The sequence below is a fragment of the Elaeis guineensis genome, chromosome 5, assembly GCF_000442705.2.
Source record: "Elaeis guineensis isolate ETL-2024a chromosome 5, EG11, whole genome shotgun sequence".
NCBI classification, from domain to species: domain Eukaryota; kingdom Viridiplantae; phylum Streptophyta; class Magnoliopsida; order Arecales; family Arecaceae; genus Elaeis; species Elaeis guineensis.
Window position 1 is genome coordinate 122042198 of NC_025997.2, and position 27581 is coordinate 122069778.

At 37.6% G+C, this 27581-nt stretch overlaps 1 protein-coding gene and 1 non-coding gene across 10 annotated transcripts; one reads left to right on the plus strand and one right to left on the minus strand.

Moving 5' to 3' along the window:
* Nucleotides 1-5525: 5525 nt before the first annotated feature.
* Nucleotides 5526-27214, minus strand: LOC105046064 (probable NOT transcription complex subunit VIP2). Of its 9 annotated transcripts, none has more exons than XR_003800946.2 (16): nt 27051-27211; nt 25003-25111; nt 19730-19835; nt 19470-19636; nt 18923-19289; nt 11184-11393; nt 11004-11105; nt 8928-9013; nt 8652-8831; nt 8103-8531; nt 7969-8021; nt 7816-7857; nt 7109-7253; nt 6937-7019; nt 6722-6807; nt 5526-5703 (listed from the first exon to the last, which is right to left on the minus strand). XR_003800946.2 is itself a non-coding variant. In XM_073258377.1 (16 exons), exons 2-15 carry the CDS (start codon nt 25018-25020, stop codon nt 6743-6745), a joined length of 2067 nt encoding a protein of 688 aa, XP_073114478.1. In that variant the 5' UTR covers nt 25021-25111; nt 27051-27213; the 3' UTR covers nt 5526-5703; nt 6722-6742. The 9 variants fall into 9 exon arrangements, 6 of the variants coding, with proteins under 6 accessions (XP_073114478.1, XP_073114479.1, XP_029120561.1 ...); XR_012141630.1 differs by having other exon boundaries at nt 5526-5716; XM_073258377.1 differs by having other exon boundaries at nt 6937-7033; nt 27051-27213.
* On the plus strand, nt 19730-19807 carry LOC114914285 (small nucleolar RNA snoR35). Its single transcript, XR_003801070.1, has one exon. It is a non-coding gene; the product is annotated as a small nucleolar RNA snoR35 (small nucleolar RNA).
* Nucleotides 27215-27581: the final 367 nt, after the last annotated feature.

Genomic DNA, 27581 nt, shown 5'->3' on the forward strand with positions numbered 1-27581 from the left:
CACATGAGAAAGGAAAAAGGCAGTTTAAGTTAAACCATAATATCGGTGCATTTAGAGCATTCCTACAATCTACTAGTCTAACTAATTTAGGATTTCAAGAATCAACTTATACTTAATATAATAACTAAATAGGATTGGCTCTGGTGTGGGAGAGACTAGATTGAGTCTTTGTATCTGACCATTGACTAGATCTCTTTTCAGAATCAAAGGCACTCCACTTAGCTCTTTATGTATCAAATCATTGCCTCATCCTGCTATCCAGTATAAAGTACAAGCTAATGGGTTTAAGGTATTTCGCTTTGAGAAGTTCTGAATGTTATGCAAAACCATGCACAATATGGTTCATCAAGCATGGAGAGATACAAAGACAACTGCATTTTAGGGATAAGGCTATCGCTAATGCTTCGAACATATAGACAACATTCCGAAGATGGAATTGAAGGCATATAACGAATATATTTGAAAAGGGGGAACACTTAAATGAAATGTTTCTACAATTATAGGTAAAAGATGCCCAACAAAGGAGCCTAACACATACAACTGTTAATCATAGAAACTAGCAATGCCAAGAAGTATTTTTGAAGCAAAAGTCATGCATACTCTAATGCAAGGAAGACAACGCCAATCCACCATTATAAGACCGTGCCGGAATTGAATTACCATGCTCTTGATCCACAAAGACATCAAAGGGAATGGGAGCAAGCCATTAGAGATATCTTATCAGCATACTTCCAGCAAAAGAGGCAACACTACCAACATGACCCCTGCTTATGACTACCTCCTCTTACAACCCAAGTGACCATGCAACAAAATGATCAACTCCTCTCAACAGTAACTAAGGATGAAATTGAACAAGCAAAAGATATGCATCTGGACAAAACATCAGGATCGAACAGGTTTCTATGTTTCTTTAAAGAGTTCTGGTACATAATTGAAGCTGATGTAGTTGTTATAATAAAATGCTTTTTTCAGGTATACACAAGTACAAGACTATAGACCTGTTAGTCTATGTAATACAATATCTAAATTAGTGGCAAAAATTTTGGTGAATAAGCGCAAACCAGTCATATCTAATATAATATCAAATACTCAAGGGGGCCTTCATGCGAAGGCGTAATATAATGAAAATATTATGTTAGCCCAAGTGATGAAGGACCTTTAGTGTTCCTCTATTCCTCTTGAGCTATGGTCTTCATACCTCAATGGAGGTAAATCTGATGGACATACTAGTGGCCAATTTGATACCTGCCTAACAGAACATGGAATATACAATTACTGCCTAACATGTTTTCAACTGAAATGATGAACCAAGTCTGCAGAAATATTCCTTTGTCAATAGGTGCTTGGACTGATCAAATGTGCTGGGCATCAACCAGGTTCAATCATCGTACTCTAGAGGAAGTGAGTAGAGCTCTAAATATGTCAAGGTATGTCAAATTCATTTGCTTGGATGTGGTGACTGATGAATAGTTGACTTCTAATCTAAATTAATTGGTAAGATCTGCATACTGTTATATGACAGATGTTAATGCGTCCTATGCTAATGATTTTATTCACACACGGACAAGGTTCTAGGGTGGCTATTCTCCCAGATCTGTGGTTGGTATTTGTGGTGGCAACCCCCCTCCCATTGGCATCATTAAAATTAACATTGATGCAGTAGTTCGAGGCTTCAATGCAGCTAACGGCCGGTTTGTTCTTAGGGACCGTTAGCCATGGTTGGTAAGGGTTGAAGGCATATAATTACTTTCATGTCTTGTGCCGTTTGTTTAAATGATTGCAGCATGGGCTGCCTTGTGACGTGCTATTCTTCAATTCCAAGAAACACAAATATTCTTGAGGGGGACTCTTAAACGTAGTTATTTCATGGATAAATACAGATTCCTTGCTAAAGAAGGTTGCCTATCCATTGTTCAAAGATATATAGATGTGGAAATGGGCTTGCTTAATTTTTCGAGTAACGCATATTTATCAGAAAGGCAATCAACCAGCCGACCGGTTAGCTGCTGAAGCTATCAAAGGAGGTTTTGTAACTGTTGACCGTATTACAATTCCATGCTCGCTAGGATTACTTTAGTATGCTGACGCTATAAGTATAAATTTTCCAAGACATTAGTCCCGGTGTTGCCCCAGAACCTTGGCTTGAGAGACGATGACCTGAGCTTCAAATTATTTTTTTCAAGATGTTAAGACAATGATAAACCAAGATGGCCAATGTCATGATATGATATACATTTGGTAGTTTTCAAGAAACAAGTTTGCCGATCGAACCTATTTTGAGGCTCCAGGAGGTAAAAGAAAAGGAGCGTCCTACGGAGAGAGAGAGAGAGAGAGAGATTGATATTTTTCTCAAGCAGTTAACTAGCCTGTTGTCAGGTCTGTCTCCATAGTGGCCCTCTCGTGAATCAATATCTCATGGTATTGTATCATAAGTGAGTGACGTACTATTATTCTCTTGTCAGTCCAAGTTCTTGTAACACGGCCTAACAGATGGCGAAGCATGGCAGACAAGAACAGCGGAGCCTGCCCAAATCCAACCATCCTTTCATGATTTGAGATCTTCTGAACTAGATATGAGATCCTATGACGTCAAATGCCCAGCCCGAGGCAGAGCACTGTCCCACACCTCATCTTCCAGCTACCGAACAGAAGCACAATAGAGAGAGCAATTAAATAAGGGAGTAATGTGGTTATAGTATTGTTACCAGCGGTACTTCCTCCTGAAACATGGAGCACCTCAGCGGTGAAGATTCCTCCTCTCCTCTCTAGACTCTGCTTGTCTTTTGCTACCATGTGCACTTCATGTTCTCCCCACACGGCACGGAGTCACGGACACCTTCCATTTCTCCGCCTTCCATGAGAGTCCTCGCCATGAAAAAAAAAAAAAAAAAAAAAAGGGAGTACAATATTTGGTGTTCAGGAAAACAAGATACGATGTCCGGTAAGTAATTCTTTGTTAGCTTGCCAGCTCCCACATTAAACTGTAAACACCCCACGCCTCCCCCCTTCTCTCGGTCTCTCACACACGCAAACACATTTGGCCTTTTCTTTCTTCATCCGTGCGACCAAGCAAGCCTACCAACCAACCAATTCCACCGCGAAGGCCAAGTTTAGCAGCTTATGGGAGAACAGGAGACGAGCCTCGCGCCAGACAATGAAATGGAAACACACGGATCCCAAGTTGATACAGGGGGCGCAGATTGTCCCCTTGGCCGCTATATTCCAAGAGAGCTCTATTATCAAAGTGGTGGTGGATCTCCATGAAGCGGCTGGCTCAGACCGAACTGGCTGGACACGGCCAAAATGCGAGCTTAACCTTTTTTTTTTACATTATTTTAGAAGAAAAAGGGTTGAAGGCTTGACTGTTGAAGGCATACGGCTACTTGTACCTGGGAGGGATTCCAGGGGCTCAGATGCCTAAGCATTTAGCTCCATTTACTCTTTCTGATTTTGTCAAACACTAGGTTGGAGCCTTTGGACAGGGAATCGCTTTGCACATGAGCGTATAGGGTTTTTTTTTGGCTTATACGAAGCCTTTAGTTCGAATGTTTGGCCAAAATAGTAATTCTGATAATTTCATTTCGCGTACCTAAACTTTTTGTTGGGACGCTTACCGACTTAAATAACCTTTTCTGAAAAATAAACTTCATGAGAACATATGTAACAGAAGGACATGCTATGGAACTGCTCAGAGTAATAGAATGTAAGTGTGGCAATTTTATCTTTAGTAGTTGGTTTGGGGAAAAAAGTACAGGACCAAAATTCTCTATAAGAAGACAATTTATCATCAAATATTATGAAGCAAACTTGAGGTTAAGAAAAAGCAAAAGTGAAACGAGCCGATTCACTCGAGTCCTAACTTCCTCTTTCAATCCTCAGTTTGTTATTATACCAAGAGAAAATCCTTGCTTTTTCCTTTTTTTTCTTTTCTTTATTGGAACTTTTTATCATTTCAGCCATACTTCCCTGGAACTAAAACTTTCTTATAGAATAATGTCCTAGATACTCATGATGATCTTTTGACACGATTTCCGCAGAATACAAGGACAAGCGGAGCATTTTGTGTTTCTTTTAAAATTTTACTTCATTATGGAAAAATAAAACGTATTCCTTAAGACTGCATTCTTAAAAAAATAGCAATGATTAGCGCCATTCAAATAAATATCGTTACCCACTTAGCCTAGCTCGTGCATAAAACAAACGGCGCTCTCTTGAGCTCGTGAATAACAAGGGATTGGCATGGCTTTGATACGAAGAATCAATAGGCAAATCAACCAGGTGGTCAGAGCTGCTCATCAACTAATTACGAACACCTTCTTTATCAAAAAAAAAAAAAAGCTGTACATGTAATTAAGTTATACATTCCGGTAATTCTAGTTCCAAGGCAAATAGGATTTAAAAAGGCAAAGATTAGATCGAACCGTGTTTCTTTGACATGCATGGTTCCATGATACTGCAAATACGCAAAATTCTTTGTGCACCACAAATAATATAAAAAATCTGACATAAAATATACTATCTCATCCAATTAATCCACATAGTCATTACTTTTCAACAGACATTTAATGCCTGTACGTTGATTTTTTTCGTTTAAAAATTTTATATGACAAAAATATTTTTTATTTTTTTAAAAAAATTATAATACATTGCATTCATATGATATTTTACGTCCATAATATACATAAAATATTTTTTTTTAAATAAAAATATTTTCATCATTCAAAATTTTTAAACGCAAAAATCAACCTCCAGATATTAAATGTGATTAGACAAAAATATCTCTCCCATATTATGATATCTTAGACTATGTTATGACATCCTGAACTATATTATGCTGTCACAAGATGTCATAATTTTTTTAAAAAAATAAAAATATTTTCATCATACAAAATTTTTAAACAAAAAAATCAACCTAAAGGCATTAAATATAGATTGAAAAGTGAAAATTATATAGATTAATTAAACGAGATGGTGTACTCCACATCAGATTCTTTACACCACCCACACTGCACAAAAAATTTCTCTTGCAAATACTTAGATAAGAGAATCTCCTTTTCTCAGTCTTCCCTCCATGGAGGGAGTATTCATTCGGATATCTCAGGGCAGTTATCCATCATTCGTCTTGTGCAAGAACCACCACGGCCGTTTACTAAAGAGTCTATCCATTAGGATAACAGTGTGGTGTGAGCTCCCTGTCCTAAGTGGGGGAATTTGGCAGAAGCAATCATGCTGATACGAAAAATTCGTTCCACAAGAGCCTGTTTTTCTGAGCCCACCATTGGAACAGTAATTAGGCCCAAAATCTTTAAACTACGGGCTACGGCTTCCTTAACATGACTTTGCTGCTATCTTGCTCGTTAAATCTGCACTATTTCAGCATTTTAATAAATTAATGACCCCTAAGCCTCCAATTGTTTTTGCAAGACTAGTCTAGCCGGTTGTCTCCCTCTACCGCCTAATATTCAGATCAGCTGATTAATAAAAATGCTTTCTTATATTTTATTTCAAGCCAAAAAAAAAAAAAATCTAGACAACACAGGGTATACATTCACTTCAACAGCTAAGGCAAGAATGTGTTGTTGAAACAGCATACAGCTACACAGCCCTGAAATGAGATAATCAATCACAAACTGTAATTACCAGGCCAATCAGCTGGTCAGTTGGCTTCTCCTAAAAACACAAGTTTCTTCAGGCTATGCAGCTCTGCAAAATGGAACTACTATGGAAGTCAATCAAATCTTCTTTTCACATTTGTAACTTATGCAACAATTCAACTATATAAAAGTTCCATTCTACAACGTTGAAATCCTTTCTGTTTTTCGCATCTAATATGGAAACCAGCATTTGTTATGCACAAAAAATAGAAAGGACAGCCATTTTAGAGAAGTGCCTCTGAAATATTTGGGAAAACATTGGCTAGGAATAGATGAAGAAATTACAACTTGGGAAATAGACAACAATGAACAAGGACTGCATTGGCCAGATGTTCGCATAGAAGCTTCAGAGGTTGCTACATACATCAATCAGCCAAATTTTCCATGAAAATAAACTTGTGCCTCAGACTTTGAGAAAGGATGTTTAATATATTTACCTTTTTGAGGAAAAGGATGTTTAATATGTATATGTTATATGGGTAAGCGTGTATATGTGCATACAAGTGCATTTATAATACATGCTGGGTGTCAACAAAACTTTCCACCCACTGAAGAGTTAGTGATTGGAAATTTTAAAAATCTAAACCAACAGACACTATCTAATAGACTTGAAATAACATATCATGGAGATTCCTATCCTCTGCATCAAGTCACACCATATCACGTCATTATGACTTACATTTGGGAGGACTTGATGCATAGGCAAAAAGGTTTCCAAAAAACATGATTTTAGATGTTTTAGATCAAAACCTATGCTTTAAATTTTTATTTTGAAACTTGGGTCATTAAACTTTATAGTGGGTGTGAAGTCGGCTTTACACCCTGCAACTTCCTGATCATGATTTCAGTAAACATCTACACAAAAAAGGGCACTCATGTTTACAGAAAAAGAAATCAATACAGAAAATCAACTCAACTAAGGGGGGAAAAAAGAGATCAAGATGGAGAAGCAAATTAGTTGACATTGGCCCCAAACAAGAACTAAGCTGTGGGGGAAGGGAAAAAGATTCTCATTGAATAGATGCATTTTTCCTGACAAGAAAAAGGTGAAAACAAAAATAACAAACCTTTGATGAACAGGCACAATGTCATGGAAGGTGCAAGGCTTGCCATTCCAAGTCCAGGAAAATCAGAAACTGGTGGTGTGAGGTATCTGTCAAATTGCCCAGACAACATCAGCCAGCTCAAAAGCATAATGAAATAATCCACAAGATTCGGTCGGAGGAATAGAATGGATCACATTTATTTCTAGGCGAAATGACTGATGTACATAAATATTTACATGTTGAGCATTTACTAATGTTAAGCGTGACTAGAAGGAAGTGTTGGTTTCTCAATTGCCTCGTATTGGAGAACAAAATTGTCCTGCAGTGCAACAGCTGCTCACATTTAGCAACTATTCAATATGCAGCAGGTCAAAAGCTTTTGGAGGTGATATGAAACAATATACTCACCTTATGGATTATTTCCCACATGTTTGGATCAAAACAAATGTAGGATCCCCTTTCATAAGTCTGAGTCTTGACAAGTGGCTCCACATGTGGAATTCTTGCAAGCCACAACCGGAGTTCTCTGTGGTAAAACCATCCTCGAGAATATCTGCAAAGCATGTGAACCAGAAGGTGATCGTTGGTGTAGATACGGCATTCTATATTGTCTCTTCCACAAAATGGCATCAATCAGACATCAGGCAATAACCGGTAAACGACTGCAAATTCAACTATTACAAACAGGGGCTTGGACATAAATGGAAGCAAAGATGCCCTTCATCAGTAATTCAAGATGATGGAAGAAAAGGTTGCCACTCATTACCAAAATGATTAATATATGGTGAGGGGCAAGGATGGAAATACTAGGGAGAAATTATTTTCAAAGTACCACCAAGCAACCTTCACAGGTCATAAAACAATGCCTAGTTCCTTTAGTTTTTACCAAAACTAAAGTTTCCACTTGCCAGGTCACTGGTATACCTATTCCAATTTAAGGGGATGGTGTCATATCAAACTCAAGCCTCCAATACTCTTGAATGAAAGAAACGAGATAAATCTACGATATCACCAAATATAAAGAGAATGATAATACAATCTACTGTTAAATCTTCCTATCAATGAAAGCCATGCAAGTATATAAAGAGCGAAAGGGGGAGGTGGGAAGGGCATACAGTTCATTGGCAGCATACAATTGAGCTTCATCTTTTGGCATGCTGTAAAAATAGCAGAGTCAGACCACCAAGCAGTTGAGATCAGTGCTGAAATAATCTAAAAAAAAAAAAAGAAAAAAAAAAAAAAAAGAAGAAGAAGAAGAAGAAAGACACCTGTAAAAGATGTAAAATAGTGTCTCTCTCTGAAACTTCGAAAAATGCCCTTGCTACATTCACAGTGGCAGAATTAGGACAAATAAATAACTGAACTAAGAATTTATAGCAAAAGACCCTTAGAAAAAGCTCACATGTAGTGTTGGTGGTTGTTTGGCATAATAGCAAGTAGGAATGCAATAGTCAGGCTCTCCTTTGCCAAGTTCATCAGACCATGGAGAACCAAATGTCTTATGAAGATTATCTGAAGAGTTCAAATTCAATCCTAATCTCGTAAGGTCAACTCCTAAGGCAAGGGATGTCAGATCTGGATCATTCATCCTTATTACACTTAACAAACCCAGCAAGCCAAACCGATCAGGAGTTTGTGTTCCCTGCATGGACTTCAAATTCTGATCTCCATATAACTGAGAAACAGCAGACATCTGTTGCAAGTGAAATGGAGATTGATTCTGTGGTTGTTGATATTGCTGAATAAGTTGCTCATAAGTTCCAAAACTAGAAGCAGGATTGGGAGAATTCAGAGCTCTCAATCCAATGCTAGGAGGCCCCATGTTCTGAACCTAAAAGAGACGAAAAAGAGAAATAGGACTTTTGTTTGTTTTACTAATAAATGGAAAGTAATGCATTTGAACATTAGCTGCCATTTCTAGAGCAACTTTATGTCAAATGAGGTAATGTACCTGAGAGTGATAGGTTCCATGAGAGGACGGAAACAGATCAGAGCCATGCATATGGAGTAGGTCTTTGTTACTTCCAGATGCAAAGACTCCACTATTATGGACTGAAGAAGCATTCTGCTGTTGTTGCTGACAGTTAGGTGGGTAGGTGCCTCCTAAGTTAAAAGCAGGGGATCTAGCCATCTGTGTGAAAATGTCCAAAACTAAATTTAAGACAACTTATATATGATATCAGGGTGTGAATCAAGTGAAGGCACTTCAAAGAAAGCTTGGACTCACAGGTAAATGCTGTGACTGGATCATTGACATGTTATCATGAACTTGTTCCTTCTGCTGCAAATCCATAGAAAAATTTGAGTTATTGCCTGCAAAAAAAATCAAGCAGAAATCAAGAAAGAGAAAATGAAAGTCAAAAATTTTAAACTGTGCACATACAATCAAAAAAAGGATTATTTAATAGAGATTTATTGTCATAACAATTGAATAAACAGAGGAACAAGAAGTATTTGAAGACATATGGAATGTGCCAAAGGTATTATTCTATATACACAAGTTGAAGTTGCTTATTGAAACCTTCTTGCAAACGTGCTATATAGCCAAATATTAAGTATGACCAAGGTGCAAACAACTAAAATACCAACCATGAAATAAAACCTTGTGAATAGAAGCCTGTTATGTAACAAAGCAATTATAACATTGAAGTGTTGGCAAGAAGATAATCTAAAAAATAGTGGAGAGAAAAAGATGATAAAGCAATAGTTGTCATATTTACACTACTATTATGGCAGGCACTTTGGGACTGTGTGCTGAAGAACCACCCATTCGTGCATAATAACCACCATCTCAGCATACCCCGTCAAGGACTAAGAATATCTGGGCAGTATATTCTGGAAAAGATACATGTGATGTGCCCAACCAGCAATTAATGTGAAAAACTAATGTCAAAATCAGTAAGGCCATGATTGAATGCCGATTAGTGAGGGGTTAGATCAAATGGTGGTTATCCACTTAACCAGCCAAACAAGTGCAAAAAATGGTGTTTTAACTTGGTCAACACCCCAAAAAGTGGCTTAACCGGCTATAGTTTATTTCACAGAGGCAGCTGAAACAGATTTAACCACTGCAGCACTCTCTTCTCTCTTTTTTTTCTGTTTCAGTATTTTCCACAATTTATCCCACTAACCCCCAAACTTCAACAAGAGAGCATAACCTATGGTAATCGAACTAGGGGGTGGTTACCAATGTTTAAAGGTATCTAGGCCCTGGTTAGCTATTTGAGAACCAAGCAGGGCTTGAGGAATTAACATCAACAAATGGGCCCAAGTCCACAATGTGATGCATCTTAGCTTTGGCCATTGGCAAAGATTTCCTTATGGGACATAGCTCAGACACCAATGTGAATTCAGCCAGAGCAACCCTTTTTTGAAATAACCACAACACAAACAAGTGACAAGAGACGCTAAAATGAGGAGGATAGGCAAATATGAACCACCAAATCATAGACCAACATGTTTTTTTTTTTTTTTTTTTTTTTTTTTGGGTTGCTTGTGTGTGTGGGGGGGGATGTGCTAAATTCTATATACCCATTTAACCCAGACAAAGAAGGCATGGTTTATGACAAGATTTGATTAGATGATGTTACCCTGTAGCACATATGAAACCATAAGACTTCCAAGCATTGGAGGATCTTAATTGAGAAAATTAGGTACTTGAAAAATGACAAGGAACTCTAATTTTAGTACTACATGACAACTTATCAATATAAGTAATATAAATAGTATTGAATTAGCATGTAACTTTGTGAATTAGGTAAAAGTGAGATAGTGACACAAAGCCACACCTTATTCTCAAGCAGCAACTCTAACTAACCTCTAAATTAGATATCGTCATTTGGGAAAATAAATGAGCATGACACTAACCATTACATGGCATTTTTGTTACTCTATCAGTATGAATAAATATGATAGTGAATGAATATGATAGCATATTATTTGGTAGATACAATGACTAAAAAGAAAATTGATAAACTTTAAATATGACAACTACGTCCCAAGGTTTTTCCCCTACTTAATGAGTACTAACAGATAGCTCAGAGCATACACAATAATTTATGAAAGTAATAATTATAAGTACCACTACAGACACAAAGAAAAATAATATGTATATTTTCATATCAATATGTTAGATCAGATGGTCAAGTAAACCATTATCTAATGCATCACCCAAAATCGGGGAAAAAAAGATCATATCAATCATTACCATAAAAAAAAAATCACATCAATCATTAGCCATGTAACTTGTAAGTATAACATGGACTAAACGAAATGGTTAGTATGTGAAGGATTAAAATAGCACCTTTATATCCAGGCAAAGCCGGAAAATCTTCATTTTGTATGCTAAATTCCTGGTTCTGTTGTACAATAGAGCTAATTCCAACCCCTTGCTTTCGCAATGAACCTGCAATTGGAGCATCTGACATTTATTTGCACGAAAACACAAGAGATGAATAATTAGGTGACACAGCTCATTAGTTACCCAATTGCCCTTGAGGTCCTCCAGCAGAACTAGGACAGCCCATCAAATGAGGAAAATCATTTATGTCAAAAGGAGAATTATCATTAGAGTTTACATCATGTAACATCCCCACAGAGCTTAATGCATCATTTCCTGTTTGCATTTGGCTCTGAGATAACGGTCCTCCAGATGTAGGATAAGAATTTCCAAGCATACCAATCATCTGTGGTGCTGCAAATTCACATACATCTCAGTAGTTTGTAACAGACAAGTATCGCAAGTGCACTAATCAAACTCAGTAACCATCTTCAGAAATAACTTTTTGTATTCATTTACGATGAAATAGGAAGCCTTACAAAAATAAGCATGCCTGAATGATTGAGAGAAACATAACATTCATAAGATACATCCGATCAACAATTCTTAACCAGCCTCATTATTCACAAGCAGAACCAAACTTTCACTCACTCATGCACGCTATACATACATACATATATAAACACATAAATGCATGCACGCATTAATGCATATGTAGATGTGCACATGCACATATATAATATCAAATTCCTGGTAGCTAACCACAAACACACAAACTATTGAGACAAGTCAATATTGCAAGGACGAAACTCATCAGTCTTATGTAACCTCATATTAAGTGTTCAAGTTGTATTATTTCATAGTAAGAAGTAATAACTATTTTTTAGTAAGTTTGCAACTAATCTAATATCTACAGAAAATTGCATCGTAAGCAATTCTATCTTGCAGCAGGACCCCTTGGTGTTGGTAAACAGGCTCCAATAAAATAAATCATCTATTCCTCAACCAGGTGTATCCAGGACTATCTGCGAACACTTGAAAGCTTAGCCTTGTCCAATTGTAACTAAAAATTATTTACTCTAATATATTGACAGCAATGGGCTTAATATTCATCTCGATGGGCATGTTTTAATTTTGTAAGAACTAACAAATTTCTAGAATCTAGATTTCTTTTTCAGATAACATTGGTTAAATCTTTGTTCCTTTAACTATGAATAGGAAGGCAACATCAACATAATGAGTGGGGGATGAAAAGAGAAAGAGGGATGGAAAGAAAGAAGGAACTTTGTTGATAGAAGGATGGGATTAATTACAAAATCAAAAGCCAATAATTCGACCAACCAAAAGCAAAGAATCAGAATAATCCCAAATAAGCTTTAAAAGATCTCTAGACTTGAAAACAGTGGTTAAGCCTCCTACATATGCATATATGATTTTTGTAGAAAATCATAAACTGCAGTGCATAAAAAGAGGCAAGCACAACTAAAATAACAATAATGACTTTCACATAACAACTAAGAAGAAGTTCAGGATTTCAAAAAAGGAGATTTTGTCGATAAGAGTATTGGATAATATAAAAAAGCCACAAGTATAGGCTAACCCAATCCTTGGACTTAACCAAGCAAGAGGAATCACTCCCATCCTTAACAAGTTTCAATAGCTATGCAACTTTAATTCAATATTGAGCTTCCTCTCATATTCATGCAATGCTATTATAGATCATCATAAAGAAAATAACCACCACTGCACTATTTTTTTTTTCCCAAGTAACTAGGAAAAGTTCAGAGCTTCAACATCTCTAGCAGAGCTCCATATTTTTTCCTCTGATGCCTTCTTCCTTGATGATATTGAAATTCAAGTTATCTTCAATGTTCATCATAATGGATCCCAAAAATTGAAGTGGAAAGTCATGATGAATGACCATTAACTGCCATAATAATCATATACTTGAATTTGCACCTATCAACTAAATCTTCATTTCCTGCACCAAAATGGATACTAAGCAGATTTTACTTTCAGATTTCCATTCAAATTAACCATTCATTACATCTCTTCCACAATCATCTGTTGAATGGATTATGAAACCTGTGGAATGGTCTGAAGAAAGGACTCCTTTCAAGTTAGTCAAAAGGAACTCACGAAATCCTTTCAAATAATAATTGGTTTTGTTAGCATCGAGCTTCTCCCAGATCTTATATTATATTTAGAATTGGATTATGAATTCATCTCACCACAATTATTTCAAAATATTAAACATTATACCAAATGATGGCCATCCAACAGAACCATGCTTACCAACTAGATCTTTTCAAAAAGAGATTGATATAGGTAAATGTTGATCCATGAAAATTGATGTACATGATAGTTACATTGACATCATGGTCATGTACTGGCCAAATCCTTAGCACAAGCATGACTAGAGTTAGATCAATACACTGTACCAATTCAAAGCCAGAACATAATTAGAGTTTGATCTTGATTTGAATCCTACAACTAGACCGCCGTTGAACCTTGTAGGTCAAACTTTTACAATAACGATATTATGATGCTTTATAATAGTATCATAGAATGTCAACAGGATGTGATTATTTTCTTTTTTGGCTCTGAGAAATCATGTAATGTTAGATATTATCATTCTATTCTTTGCCAATTTATCATAGTAAGTTTTACTTTGGTAATTTGTCCTGTTTATTCAGAGACTTTTTCCTTTCAGATTCCATGTACAAATGCACCTTCAGATTTCACTTGTTATTACAAAAGTGAATTAATGTTATCTAAGTGGTGGCTGGCTTCCTTATTTTCTATAACTGGCACAAAGGTCCATAATCTCGGTACTGGGTACCATACAAGTACGTTACAAGTTCAGTACATATAGTCAGTATGGCATTGTATACACCCCATACCAAGATAGCTCCTGACCTCTTTTTCTCACTTGTTATCACAGTACCGCCCAACACTGGATGGTATGGGTCAGTATGAGTCGATAAGGTACGATACACAATTCAACTCCATTTGGATCAACACAAACCAGTTCAAGACCTGTATCAACCCTAATGGTGTTTTTGCACCGGTGCCTACACCCCAAATCGAGCAGTTCGGGGCTGTACAACAAATATTGACTAGCACTGTATGTGTCCAAATATAGAGAAGGATTAACCATAAAGGCAGCACTTAAGAACTTTGAAAGAATGTTTTTAATATTTGTCTTTGGGAAGTCCTCAAGCCATATTTTTTCCCCTCATTTTGACTTGTCTTACTTTTTACCAACATTGTTTCCTCTACCTCCATCATTAGTTTCCTCTTCCTTCTTCCTACATCAACATGCCTAAGAAATTTTGTCGATCCAAGAAACAAAAAAATAAACTAAAGAGTTGGTTTAGGTCTGGTTCAACGATTTCTATAATTCACTTTTGGCATACTAAATCACTTGCACCAATATGAGAAATTTATGATTTTCCCTTTCTAGTCACCAAGCACGTGCAATGCACGAGAATACAGTCTACATGAATGGTCTATAGCTAGAAGAAAGGATGCTTCAAATCACACGCCGTATTCTGTATTAGATACATAATGGATTTCAGTACTCATCAAAGACTTCTCAAATACGCATCCATTGATTCCTATTTTTCAATTTTTTTAACATTCCAAATAATTGGCAAATACACTCAAGATACTTCCTTGATACCTCCGAAAATGAGAGAAAGTGCGTTTGCTTTCTTTTTCAATGTTAAATTTCTAATGATGAATGACTAATTTTTGCCTTCTATGCAAGGTTTCAGAAATCGGTACCAAGACCCATACCGGTTCCTGATCAATACTGTACCATACCATACCGATGATAAAAAAATCAAAAAAAATCCTATCTAGCAGCATTTAAAAAAAAAAAAAAAGAAAATTGGGCCGAACCGGCCCTGAATCGTACCGAACCGACCCAAACAGTCCGATTTCGAGCAGTTCGGCCTTGAACCGTACCGAACCGATTGGTACGGTGCGGTTCGGGGCGTATTCCAAAAAATCATCCTGAACCGGATCAGTTTTCTATCGGTACGGTACGAGATGTACCGGCCGATTCGGGCCAGTACAGAATACCATGCTTCTATGACTTTAGCAATAAAATATGTAAGTATGGATTGAGGTTGATCAATTTGATTGATTACTAAATGATGAGCTTGTGTAAGTTGAAGCTACTGTCTAAAGTATAGATTATGTTATTTCAATAACCCACTATGCCTCAGTATTCTTATATATAAATACGCGCGCGCGCGCGCCCGCACACAAGCACAGACACATATACATACTCTCATACAGACATCATACATTTATATATACATATATACGTGTATATTTACATATATATGTGTGTATATTTACATATATGTGTGTGTATACATATATATGTGTGTGTGTGTGCATGTGTCTCTGTATGTATATATACCGTCTCCTACTTTTTCAAGGTTTGTTGTATCAGCATATTCATAATAAGGCGTATCCAGATCCGTGCTTCATAAATATTAAGTATGAAAGATACAAATTAAATATATTTTTGAGTTTAGCCCTTATGAAAAAAAAACTGATTCTTGAACCATTTTCAAGTTCATATCACATCGAGCTATTGCAAAAGAAAAAACTATAAAATCCAATCCAATTTATCATAAACGATTAATTAACATGTTAGTTAACCATATTATGAAACCCGAGCGCCGGGGGGAGGGGGTGTTGTTATGGGGGGGAATCATTGGCTTATCAAATTATTTTTCAAAATTTTTCATATCAATTTAAAAGGAGATTCACAACTAATATGATTTGACTCGAAAATAAAAAAACTTTCCATACTTATCAGCATCTTATTGGACCAGATTGTTTATTTGTACAATTTGATTCTAAAAAACTTTTCATCTTTATTAGTAGGGTTTGATTTAGAAAAAAAATCATAATAATTAGCATTTGACTAGGTCGGATATTTATTGGTAGATTTGAATTCGAAAAATCTTTCCACATTTATTAGCATCTAGCTAGGTAGGACTATTATTAGGCAGGAGTTTTAGGTGGGAGAAATTGTTTTTCGGGAAAGAATTCGAGAAAATGATGCCTTTTCTTTTTTAAAAAATTGCAATCAATTATTTAAATGGGATAATTTATGTATGAGGAATGTTAGAAAGCCAAGCCCAACTACCTTGCCCTGTGATTAGAGGCCACCAACTAGGTCTTGGTTAGGCTTGGTATTTCATAGAATTTCCTAAACTACCCATAAGGGGCGATCTCTATCTCAACGATCATCAATCTGTTTCTTCATCCCCTTATTCCTCTTAGATCACTCCAAAGATGCACCTCATCTCATGGCTTTGGGCTTGCAGTCAACCTTCGAGCCATAAATGTATGGCCTGTCTAGTATCACTAAGATTCCACCAACAACATTCCCGACCAACAAAACCAACATCATCATGGCAATCGACTGGAAGCGACCACCAATGATATTCCAACTCTCTCTTCCCACAACCACTCCCTCATCCATATTGAACAGCCTATCTAGCATCATCGAGATTCCACAGGAGCCAACCCACCTTGTGAGACCAACATCATCACTATGCTTCCCCACCTCTCCCTTACCCCACACTCCAAACCCACTCGCTCATCCATACTCTTCCCACTCTACCACAATGCTTGCTCCCACTCTTCTCCAATCCATCAATCCTTTACTACCATTACCAATGGGTTCCTCATGCCGGAGTGTACATGGAGATAATGTGATGCAATCCCTTGTAGAGTGGCTGGGGATGGCTGTGTTTGATAGAAGGAACATAATTCAGTGTGGAAAAGAATAGAGAAATGAAATGGTGGTAATGCAGATAGACATGGGCCTCCCAAAGGGTAGGTTTAGGAATTTTAATAAAATGTCCAGATTTACTCAGACATAGCTAGCTTCCACCAATGACTGGGCAAGGCAGCTGGGCATGGGAAGCTAACGCCTTGCTCCCTAGTATTCCTCCTTATGTATTGTAGGAAAGTAGGAGGGCATGTTTGGTATAAAAGTGCGACCAAATCTAGAGCAAATATTCCATGGTTCAAAATTGTCATTTTCTATGATAGTATCGATACCTCATTAGAAAGTGATTATTGTTTGTTTACCATATTGAAAGGAAGTCAAAGTCAGAAATGAGTTCATTTTAAGTTGAAGAACACTAATCATCAAAAGGTATTTAAAAACAATACATAAATTCAAACAATGTATAAAATACAAAGAAAATTCTTATTTTAGGGTAATATTTTCAATAAGAGCTTTTTTATTTTATATGGTAGTCTTTAAAGAACAAACAATTGATTATTCACAAATTAAACAAAAGGAAATCATAAACTAGAGAAGATACCGAAAAAGGTCAAAAAGTAAAAAAGCATCATAAAAAGCAAAAGAACTGAGAGGGTAAGAATAAGATGACTTTGCACATCATGTTTTATTCTCACATAGCCCATTCTATCTTGAGTAAATATGAATAAAAAGGTCTTCAGTATATACCAGGTGGTATTGCCACACAAGGCCACCTAGGCACTTTAAGTGATATATGTCATTATCATTAAGTTATAACATTAATACTTCTGATTGTCATAGACAAGCATACGTAGTCTTTGGGCTTTTCAAATAATAGAGAGAATATATGTTGATTGTTTGCTTACATAACAGTTTGTACTTTTCTCACTTCTAAATCAGTTTAGAGAATGTTATATGTATGTGTTGTATAGCATGATAATAACAAAATATAAAGTAATGATTATCAAATCTAAATAACCAGCAGAGAACATGACACAGGATTTTGGACCGCAACCACCTGCATGTTAAGGTAAAAGATTCAAACTGTCAAAAGGACAGTCTAGATGCTTCCATGACCTCCTTAACAAGTTAAGAATAGAAGATTTGCAAGTGGATATCCCTTTGCCTTCTGGACTAAAATTTCTTTTCTCCCATCTATAGCTGTTTAGTTCGGATGGATCTTAGTTCTTGGAAACCTTTCAAAATTCAGAGACTGGGTGCATGCGAGCATTCATTACAGGGTTTTTCCGATTATGGTTGAGTTGAAATAATTTATGGGGTTTACCTATTATAACTGAGTTGAAGTAGGACGAATTTAAGCAATTTAATTTAATTTAGCACTGTTTTAATTTAATTTAACTCTACCATCATTAGTGGTTAATTTTGTGAGTTTTGAATGTCGAGTCTCCCTCAAAGGCAAGTACCAATCACACAGCAACCTTGATTGAAAGTAAGAATTGATTATTCAAAGATAACTTTCATGCAAAGGATGACAGTAATCTTATTAAAGAAAGGGCAGTCTGGGAGAGGCCAAGGACTTCATAATCCCTAATTACAGTGACAAACTAAACCTCCTTTCTATCAGAATCTATTATCCCATAAAATTGGGATAATCAGATTCGTGATTCTCACCAGTTCATGTAATTCATTCTCTTTCTCCTTCATTGACTCACTCCATTCTACTGGTGTGCATAAGGTTATCCACCGGACAACCAACACTTGCATCCACATAGGGCCAAGATCCATGGAGCCAATCTCCACCCTGCGCACCCAATCTTGACACTATTAGATACACATTCGCCAAACAGTATCGTCTTCAACTCCAAGCCCAGATGAGAAGGGTGGAATGATTAATGTATGGCAAACAGCCAGTTGTCAAAAAACTCAGTTTATTCATATTCAGTTTCAGATAGTAATTGTAACTAAAGAATAAATAAATATATTGGAATCAAAATTTGTCGTCAACTAATTAGGAAATCATCCACCAACACCATAAAGTAAATTTCATCTAGCTGAAGTCAGGGTCTTACAAAATGTGTACATCAAGAAGGCTAAAGACTAATTCAAAAATTCTCCTAGAAACCTATACAGACAAGTCAAAATTTCACAAATTAGCTCTAAGAAATATTATGGCAGTTACCTTGTTGAAGAATGCCACTCATCAACCTATTAGAACCTTGGACATTTAGACTTCCATTTCCAGTATTAGCAGCTAAATTCATACGTGATGCAACACCAGGAACGGATAATCCACCGGAGACTATGCTTCTTCCAGTGTTGCTTCCACCAACAATATTTCCAACTGAGCCTGTGATTCGAGGACCTAAATTTCCCAGAATTGGGGAAACTCCAATCCCAGGAACAGAATTACGGTTACCAGCACTAGCCAAGTTAGAGGATATCCCAGGTACCAAACCACCAACTCCATTTGTGCTATTACTAAAAGCAAGGTTCCCCACTACACTGATGCCCCCTCTATTGGTGACACCTGACTGTCCATGTGAAAGCTGCATAAAAGAAAATAAAAATCTGCATAATGTAAGACTGTGAAGGTAAACAACACATACAAGAAGAGAGAAGTCAGAAGTTGTGATGAGAGACATGAAACTCATGTCATTTGTCAATACTAAGCAATAAAACAGAAGTGATAAAAGATGTGCACATGTAATATTTGTGTGGCTAAAAACCTGAGACATAGCAACTGGAATATTATTTGATGCAAATCGCCCACTTGAAATGCTTCCCCCAGGTTGCTGAACACCACTTGACGGTATACCACTCATTGCTGCATTCCGTGATGCAAATGAGCTAGGCATGTTTGGAACATTGAAGCTACCATGAATGTTGTGCAATCCTTGCATACCACCAACAAATAAGTACTTTGTTAATTTCTAAAAGACTCATATCTGTCTGTAAGATAAAGAGGAAATCAATACATTCTCCTCACCAGAGTGATGAAAACCAGGAACTGTTGCAGATTGAGCAGAAAAAGATGTTGCAAAAGGTCTGCCTATGGAGTCAGAGAGATTTGAAGCTGAACCATTCAGGCCTGACTACAAATGTTCAATAAATAAATTAGCAAAACAAGAACCATATCCAATGAATGCATACACCAGGTTTTAAATAAGCATAAAATGGCCCCTTTTCCAAATAACCAACATATGAAAAAAAATTTCAGAAAGATATCTGTAGTAAGAAAAATGATCCAAACTGGATCTAGTGAGGTTTTAAAAAAAATGGGCTATTCAAAAACATTTAAAAGTAGAAACATAGAAAAAGCCCTAATCCCATTAAAATGGGTTCAATCATGTTAAACCTACTTGTCAAGGTTTCCTATCAAAAGCGAAGTCTGCCAAAGTAAAAAAGTTCCTACACTAAATTTAACCAACTCTATCCACATCTTTATCCCCCCCAACCCCAGCTATTTATCAGTGCAATAAGTTGTGTAGAAGAACCATCACCAAGGCCATCTCAAATCTATGCTGGATATCTCCATACAATAGCAAATTGTGATCCCTCATACTTGTCATCCTAAACATTTGTCTGATGTACTTGATTTTGACTCTAGCATACCACCACATTACGCCCATGTGTTTACCACATACCCACCTCAATCATCTGATCTCCACCATGCCAATGACCATAATACCTATTGAAAATACTGGTCAAATAACACATCAAAGGTGCATCTTCACCCAATTAAGGTTATTGGAATCATGCAACTTGACCACAGAACAGATTTAAGGAGGTAAGAGTGGGTAAGCTAAATCAGTCAGTTACCAACACGGTTCAGTCGGTCGAAACAGCTTATTAAAGCCTCAATTGGTCAGTATTGTTCAAAGCCTTGTTTGAAGTCTCCATCCCTATTCGAAGCCCTCGATCCCATCGAGCCTAATCGAAACCCTTGGTCGCCGACATTACGATGATCCAAGTGAGTCTCTCTCTCTCTCAATCTCTATCACTAGATCTGAGCTTTCAAATCTCTTGAACTCAAAGCTCCCTTGAGGCCTTAGCCTCTCTCTCCCCCCCTCCCTCTCCCTCCCTCTCCCTCTCTATATCTTCCACCCTCCCCTTCTCCCTCTCCCTCTCCCTCTCCCTATTTCAATACGCTCTAACATAATATAATATAGACCCGTACCATACCAAACTAGTCGTCGGCAGATACAAGCCCTAGTATCGATCCAGCAAACCTTGGATAAGAGCAATTTGTCGAAGGTTGATTGTTTTAGTATTAACAACATTCTCAACTCCTCCCATTTTCAACTAAATTTGTGCTTCTGCTCCAACTTTTTACAAAATTCACACTCTATATCTGTATCCAAAATGTCAGTTATAGTCCATCATTCAAATCTAATTAACCAACACTTGGCAAGCACCAAGGAGGCTCATCTTGGATATAGACTATAATGCAATTTTAGCAAATAAACTAGTTGATAGGCTCATAATTGATCCGTAGCGAAGGCAACTCCTACGGGAAACTAACTTGTATCTCTTGCAGAAGTCCCTACCCACTTTATTGCCTTCTTTTTATACAAAACAGTGGGAAATACCGCTACAATGAAAAATGAGTACAACAAGGAAAAAAGAAAAACTAGAAAAAAGAGATGAAAAGAGGACAGAAAGAAGGAAAGAAAAAGAAAGTGGAACAAGAGTCCATCCAAACCCAAACATCAACTTAAAGCCCAAGCCATAAGCGGAAACATAATAGCCCCTCTGGTCCCTAAATTCAAATTTTAAATGGGAATTCAAACGGATATTAGTAGTGTCTCCCAAATTCCTACCACTCCATAGGATTTGTCTCCCATTCTGCAAAAACATCATAACAAGTTTCTACCTCCCCATCTCTATGTATAAATATTGTAATGGAGTCTTCACCTCCCCATCTCTATTATTCCACCACCCCAACTCCACTCCCACTTTCTTAGGCTCCAAATATGTAGCTGCACGTCCGCCTCCCTAGACTTCAAATCACTACCATACATAATTGAGCTCCATTTCTTCAACTTTCTCTCATCGCCTGCATCCCCATCCATCAATTCGACTCCAAGATCGAGCTCCTACATTGTCTTGTCAAGATCATACACCTGGCTTTGATGCTTTCGATGTTGTTGGCTGCTCCACCTTTCCTTTGTCTTATCCAACAAAACCCTCATTTTTGGCACATGGCTCCGCCACTGTCCAATACTCCTCTTTCATTACTCTCAGGCAAGGATTACCGACTTAGAATCGGATCCCATGCCAACCAACCGATGATACGATCGGTACACCCTCATACTGGACCGCACCAAGCTCAAACCAAGAGAGAAACGGAGGATGAACTAAGGAGTAAAAGAGAGGGGGAGGGAGGGAAGGAAAAGAAGGCCGATGAAGACGCTGGCTGTGGCCACCGGAGGGCCATTAAGACCTTTCGAGCTCCATGATCCTCCATGATAGAAAATGAGAAGCGAGTCCTATTTCAAATAGCGGCAGCTGTGAGGGTATTTTGGGCCACCCAACGGGCCCTCCAGCAGCCTCCCCTCCAATGATTTAAATTTCGGAGGGACGAGGGCCATCCCGTCCCATTCCTTTGAGTTTCCGGCACCAGGGATGGGTGCGGGATCCCGAAACGCCTGTCCGACCTCCATCTCGACTGTCCCATCTTCATCCCAACCGCAACAGATGCCAATACGACCGCCCTGATCGTGCCTTTGTTTTGACTTTCGTTGTCGGATGCTGATGATGAGGGAGAATGGCCCATTCATCGCCAGGAAGGGGAGAAGACCGTACTAACCTTCTTGGCTTCTCCTTTTTCCTCGAGTGTGTCGGTGTTGGCATCATCACCAAAGGGAGCACGGCTTTCTCCCTTTGATTTTGATTTTCCGACAGAAAAGCCAAAGCATGCCGGAGGGAGAACAACTCGGGATGGAGAAGGGAGGAGAGAGATTAGAGAGGAGGGAGGCCTTTTTGAGTTTCCAAGGAGGAGCCAAGCCAACCGAGATGAAGGAGGGCGAAGAGAGGAGCAGAGGAGCCAACCGAGATGGATGACGGCGGAGAGAGGAGCAGAGGGGAAGGAAAGAGGGCTCAATCGCTCGAAGCAGAGGGGAAGGAAAGAGGGATCCCGTTCGATCGTGATGTCTCACATGCAGCCATTTTAAGGCCATTCAATCATCGCGCATAGCCAGACAGCGGTCTGATTGCACCTGGATCTGATTACAATCAAGAATTGATAAAATATAGGGGGTAGCATGGCGTGTTCCCCACTGTGGGATTTGACACAGTCCGATTGCACCTGGTGCATGCGGATATTCTAAATCCCATTTGGAGGGGCAAGCCTACCACTCGGCAAAAAGAACATACGCAAGGGCAGGTTATGCAGATAGATTTGTTCCTGCTTTTTTCTGTCCAAAACTATTTCATAGCCTTTCTTTCTCTTTCGATCTGAAAGTAGGTAGGAAAAAAGGGCTTTTTTTGCGTGTATGTAACTATAAGTCAAGTACTCAAGGAAGTCTTCGTGTTGAGGTTTCATCGGCACAACGCTTTCTAGATGAGCGGGGTACAACGAAAGTGGAATGGATAAAGATCAATAGAGTCCCACAGCCGACAGTGAGCATGACATAAAGCCCATGCCTATGAATGGCTTTCGGTCTTCGTGCCTATTAAAACACTCCGTTATTAAAAAAAAAAAGAAATCACTTGTACAATGGGACATCAACGTACATCAATGTACAAAGAAGAGAGTTCAAAAAGAGATCGTCGGGAATCATTTTGTCAGACAATTTCACATGACCATCATACGAAAGAGACAGTTAAAGAAAAAAATGATGGGACTCTCGCATGGCCGACACTCGACATCACTTGAAACATTCATGCATGGCCAGGAGCTACTTAGGCCGGGATTGTTGTTCTATAAATTTCATTAAATCAAGCAAATAATACTCAGTGCCTTATCTTAGAAGTGGAAGGAAGGAAGAAGACTTAGATGTTTATGAACATCATAGACATTCCATCTGGAATTAGTAGTAAATTTGATATATTTATCTTAAACTGATAAATCTATTTCGTGTAATATTAAAATTATTAGCATGGTTATATTTTTATATACAAATGACTAAGCTCAAGTACTATGTATTGCAACTTTTCATCAAACTTTGACATTTTTACTTTATCAAGTAATCGTGCATGCATCAATTATGAGAGATCATTGCTTTGTAATCAAAAAAGGATCTTCAATGACCAGGAAGATCATAACGCATCATAGTGTTAGTATTAAATAGAACCGATCTGTTATAAATATATTACTTTTGAAGTTCAAATATGTTTAAACAATAAATAGATCAGTAAACTTCAAAATAAATTCAAAAAAAATAATACATATATATATATAAAGGTATCCCAAATGTGTACCAGGATGTCCGATCGGGACGGCCATTGGGATAGGGCAGGACGTGGGGCGTCTCATTCCAAGCAAAATCCAAGATGCCACCATCCCACGGGATTTAAAACCTTGCTCCCCGCCACCTTCCCCTTCCTCTTCTCCCCTCCCTTCCCCTCTCTCTCTATCTCTCTCTTCTTGCATCTCATGGAGGACTGCGGAGACCCAAAGGCTTGGCAGCCTCGACGGGCCACCATCGATCTTTCCCTTTTCTTTCCTCCCCTCTTCTCTCTCTCTCTCTTTTCCTCTCCTTCCTCCTTTGCTCTGTTTTCACCAACATTCTAAATCGAACATCCGAACCGTACCAGTTAGCCACCAGTATAATTCAACACGTCCCGAACCATCAGGTTTGGGGCAGATTGGCGAACCATGCTTAGGTATTTGAGCAAAAAAGATCTCCCATCACTTTTGCAAGGTAATAATTCGACACTAGACCTCCGAAGGAGAGCATTGTGTAGTGTTTGTGCTCCTCAAACAATAGAAGCAACACGAGTAGCATGAAGGGTTGTACCATTCTTACATTACAAACAAGTAACCAAATAGAAAACAACTAAAACAGACTATTTTAAATTTTTAATGTTTTTCATCAAGAAGAAAAAGACATGGTTCCTCAAATGAGATCAAGCATAAACCAAGGAAATTATAAATTCATATATGATGGTGAATGCCCATTAGATAAAGCAAGAAAACGACCAGAGAAAGAAATAAGAACTAATATTTGGGGGAAGATTCCTCCTTGCTTTTTCTATTTTAAGACAAATAAAGAACCGATAGCTTCAGATATTCACAAGGAATAAAGAAGAGAATACATTGAGCAGCCCTGACATTGTGATGAATCCAAAATTTCACAAAAAACTCGATTTTAGATGCATCATTGCCTCGTTATAATGACACTTTGCTTTTCTGCTGGCTTCTTATCTGAAAACATAGCATAGAAGAAGGAGATTAGACAGGGTCAAAAGTATGTCCACACACCAAAAGCAAAATAGGTTACACTGTAACAATTATCTAATGAAAGAAGAGACAGTTATCTTTTTGTCAGCTGTAGTCATTTAAATTCTGTGACCTTACAAGCTATGGCCATAACCAAAATTGACCATCAAATTCTCAAATATTTTTCAAGGTCATGTCCTCCCTTCTTTTTTTTTTCTTTCAACATTTCTGATTCTGATGAATGATTATGTCTTAAAATATGCTCACAAATACTACACATGTAATATGTCGCGGACTATTTCCCAAACACACAGCACAGCAGAGACCGCACAAAATTTTCTTTTCTATTGAAAACAAAAACTTTACTACTTAAAAAGAAAAGGATTGCAAGGGACGTGGAGTAGAAGAAAACAAGAATATGAAGGGTAGCCTTCAGAATTCCATTCCCACAAAAAAAGTAGCAAAATAGTGAAACAAAAAAGAAGCAAGAGAACCAACAAAAGAAAAGTTCCCAAAGAAGGTGAACCAGTAACCTCTGATGCAGATGAGGCAAAAAAAAGTAAAACATGTTATCCTGAATCCAAAGTCCAGCAATACACTAAAGGTTAGCAAAACCAGTGGTCCAACAACAAGAACATTAAGCTCAGATTTTTTTTTTTTTTTAAAGGAAGGTGGTGTGGGGGGGGGGGATTAAGTCAACCAATACCAACATCTTAATGCCAAGAAGAAACCATGAAGCCAATGGTGCCATCAACAGCAGATCCTAAATGAGATATTCCATTTTACTACATAAATTATGAGATAAGATAAGCCCATATTTATTGCAAGATAATGCCCTATCTGATAGTTATTGTGATATTGGATAACCAGCAAAACACTTCCAGTAGTAGTTTGAAGAACCAGTTCCAAATAAACTATGCAGGGTGTTGCAGAGAAAGTGGGGGTTATGCAGTATTAATTTGTAAAAGGAAATGAAAACTAAATAATTTGATGATTATTTCAATTTTGCAACCATCCATAAGAACCATTACCTGGTCCCAGAACACCAGCCAAGGGTGCATACTGGTTCCAGAGGCTCACGAAGACAACGAATGATACTACAGACTCGATAACAATGAGATTAGGAGCCTCAGTAGAGAAACACTACTGCATGATTTAACCCTTTAAAAAAAGAAGAAGAAGAAGAAAGAAAAGAGAAAAAGAAAAAGCGTAGCATGGCCTGTTTGAGTCACCTCTCCTTACCAAGGCCTTCTCTTATCCTTTCATTAAATGATCAAACCATCACAATATAATCTCAATTATTAACTCATCTGTTGGCGCAAACTCGAAGTTTCATCTCTCGGTGGCAACAGAACACCTTTCAACGCATGATCGTGCATATAAGAAGATTTTGCAGGAACAATTCTTAGCTACTTAATATAAAAGATTGACCTTCTGGATTTTCTTTTCAGACTAAACTTTATAATCAATCGGACCACAATGAAACAACCTTCACAAGAACCAATATGTCACGCACTCTACACGGCGCCATTGCTGGTCTAAAGATTTAAAAACCAGAATTAAATAGAGCAGTTTTCAAGATTTGAGCGAAGAAAAGCATCGATTGGATCCAGCGAGGAGATTTCTCTGATCGCCTTAAAGAAAAGTAGTCTTGTAAATTTAGAAAGTTTAGTTTCTTTCACCACGAATGCATCAAAATCTTTGCATGGTGTTAGAATTTCGCAAGCCCATTTTTCATGAAATCACCAGAACGATTCATCCTATTTATCTACAGAATCAAACATTTCGTAGTTGATGAAGATGAATAGATTTAGACGAGATGAACGGATAAAAATTTATTCATTGCCGTAAAAGCTAAACCGCAGAGCGACATAGATCAAGAAAAGATGACAGAAAGAGCGATGGAGGGTGTGAGGGCGTATACCTTCGAAGGTGATGAGAGAGACCGCAGTGGGCTTCGGAGGAAAGCTCGGGCGGGGAAGAGGTGGGACAGGAGATTAATCGAGAGGGAGAGAGAAGATAGAAGGGTTCAGAGGGTTTGGGGTTGAAATTACATAGTTAAGGGGGATCGAGAGACTCAGAGCTGGGCCGATTGGGGTGGCAATCGGATCAGATCCGATTAGATATGGATTGGATTAAGAATTTACCAATCAAAGATGATTTATTTATTAAATAAATCAAAAATTTATATATAAATCAGATATATTTTTTAAATAAATAATTTATTTCGATATATATAATTAATTTATTAAATAAATTAAATTAAATTAAATTAATTAAATAGAATGGATGATATGTTGATAATCTAATTATATTCATGTCAAATCCAAACCTACTTAAAACTGATCGTTCGTGGATTGATTGACAGGTCGGATCATAAATTACCATTTTTAGGGTCAAATCATAGGTTTGGAAGGTTTCAACCTGTCCTATAAAAATTTTATAAAATAAAATA

Excerpts from the sequence above, each read along its gene's own strand:
- LOC105046064 (XM_073258376.1), bottom strand. Across the intron at positions 11,394-18,922 it reads GAGTGGCATTCTTCAACAAG|CACCACAGATGATTGGTATG; the intron begins GTAACTGCCATA and ends GTGAATTTGCAG. Across the intron at positions 9,014-11,003 it reads GGCTTTGCCTGGATATAAAG|GCAATAACTCAAATTTTTCT; the intron begins GTGCTATTTTAA and ends TTTTTTTTGCAG.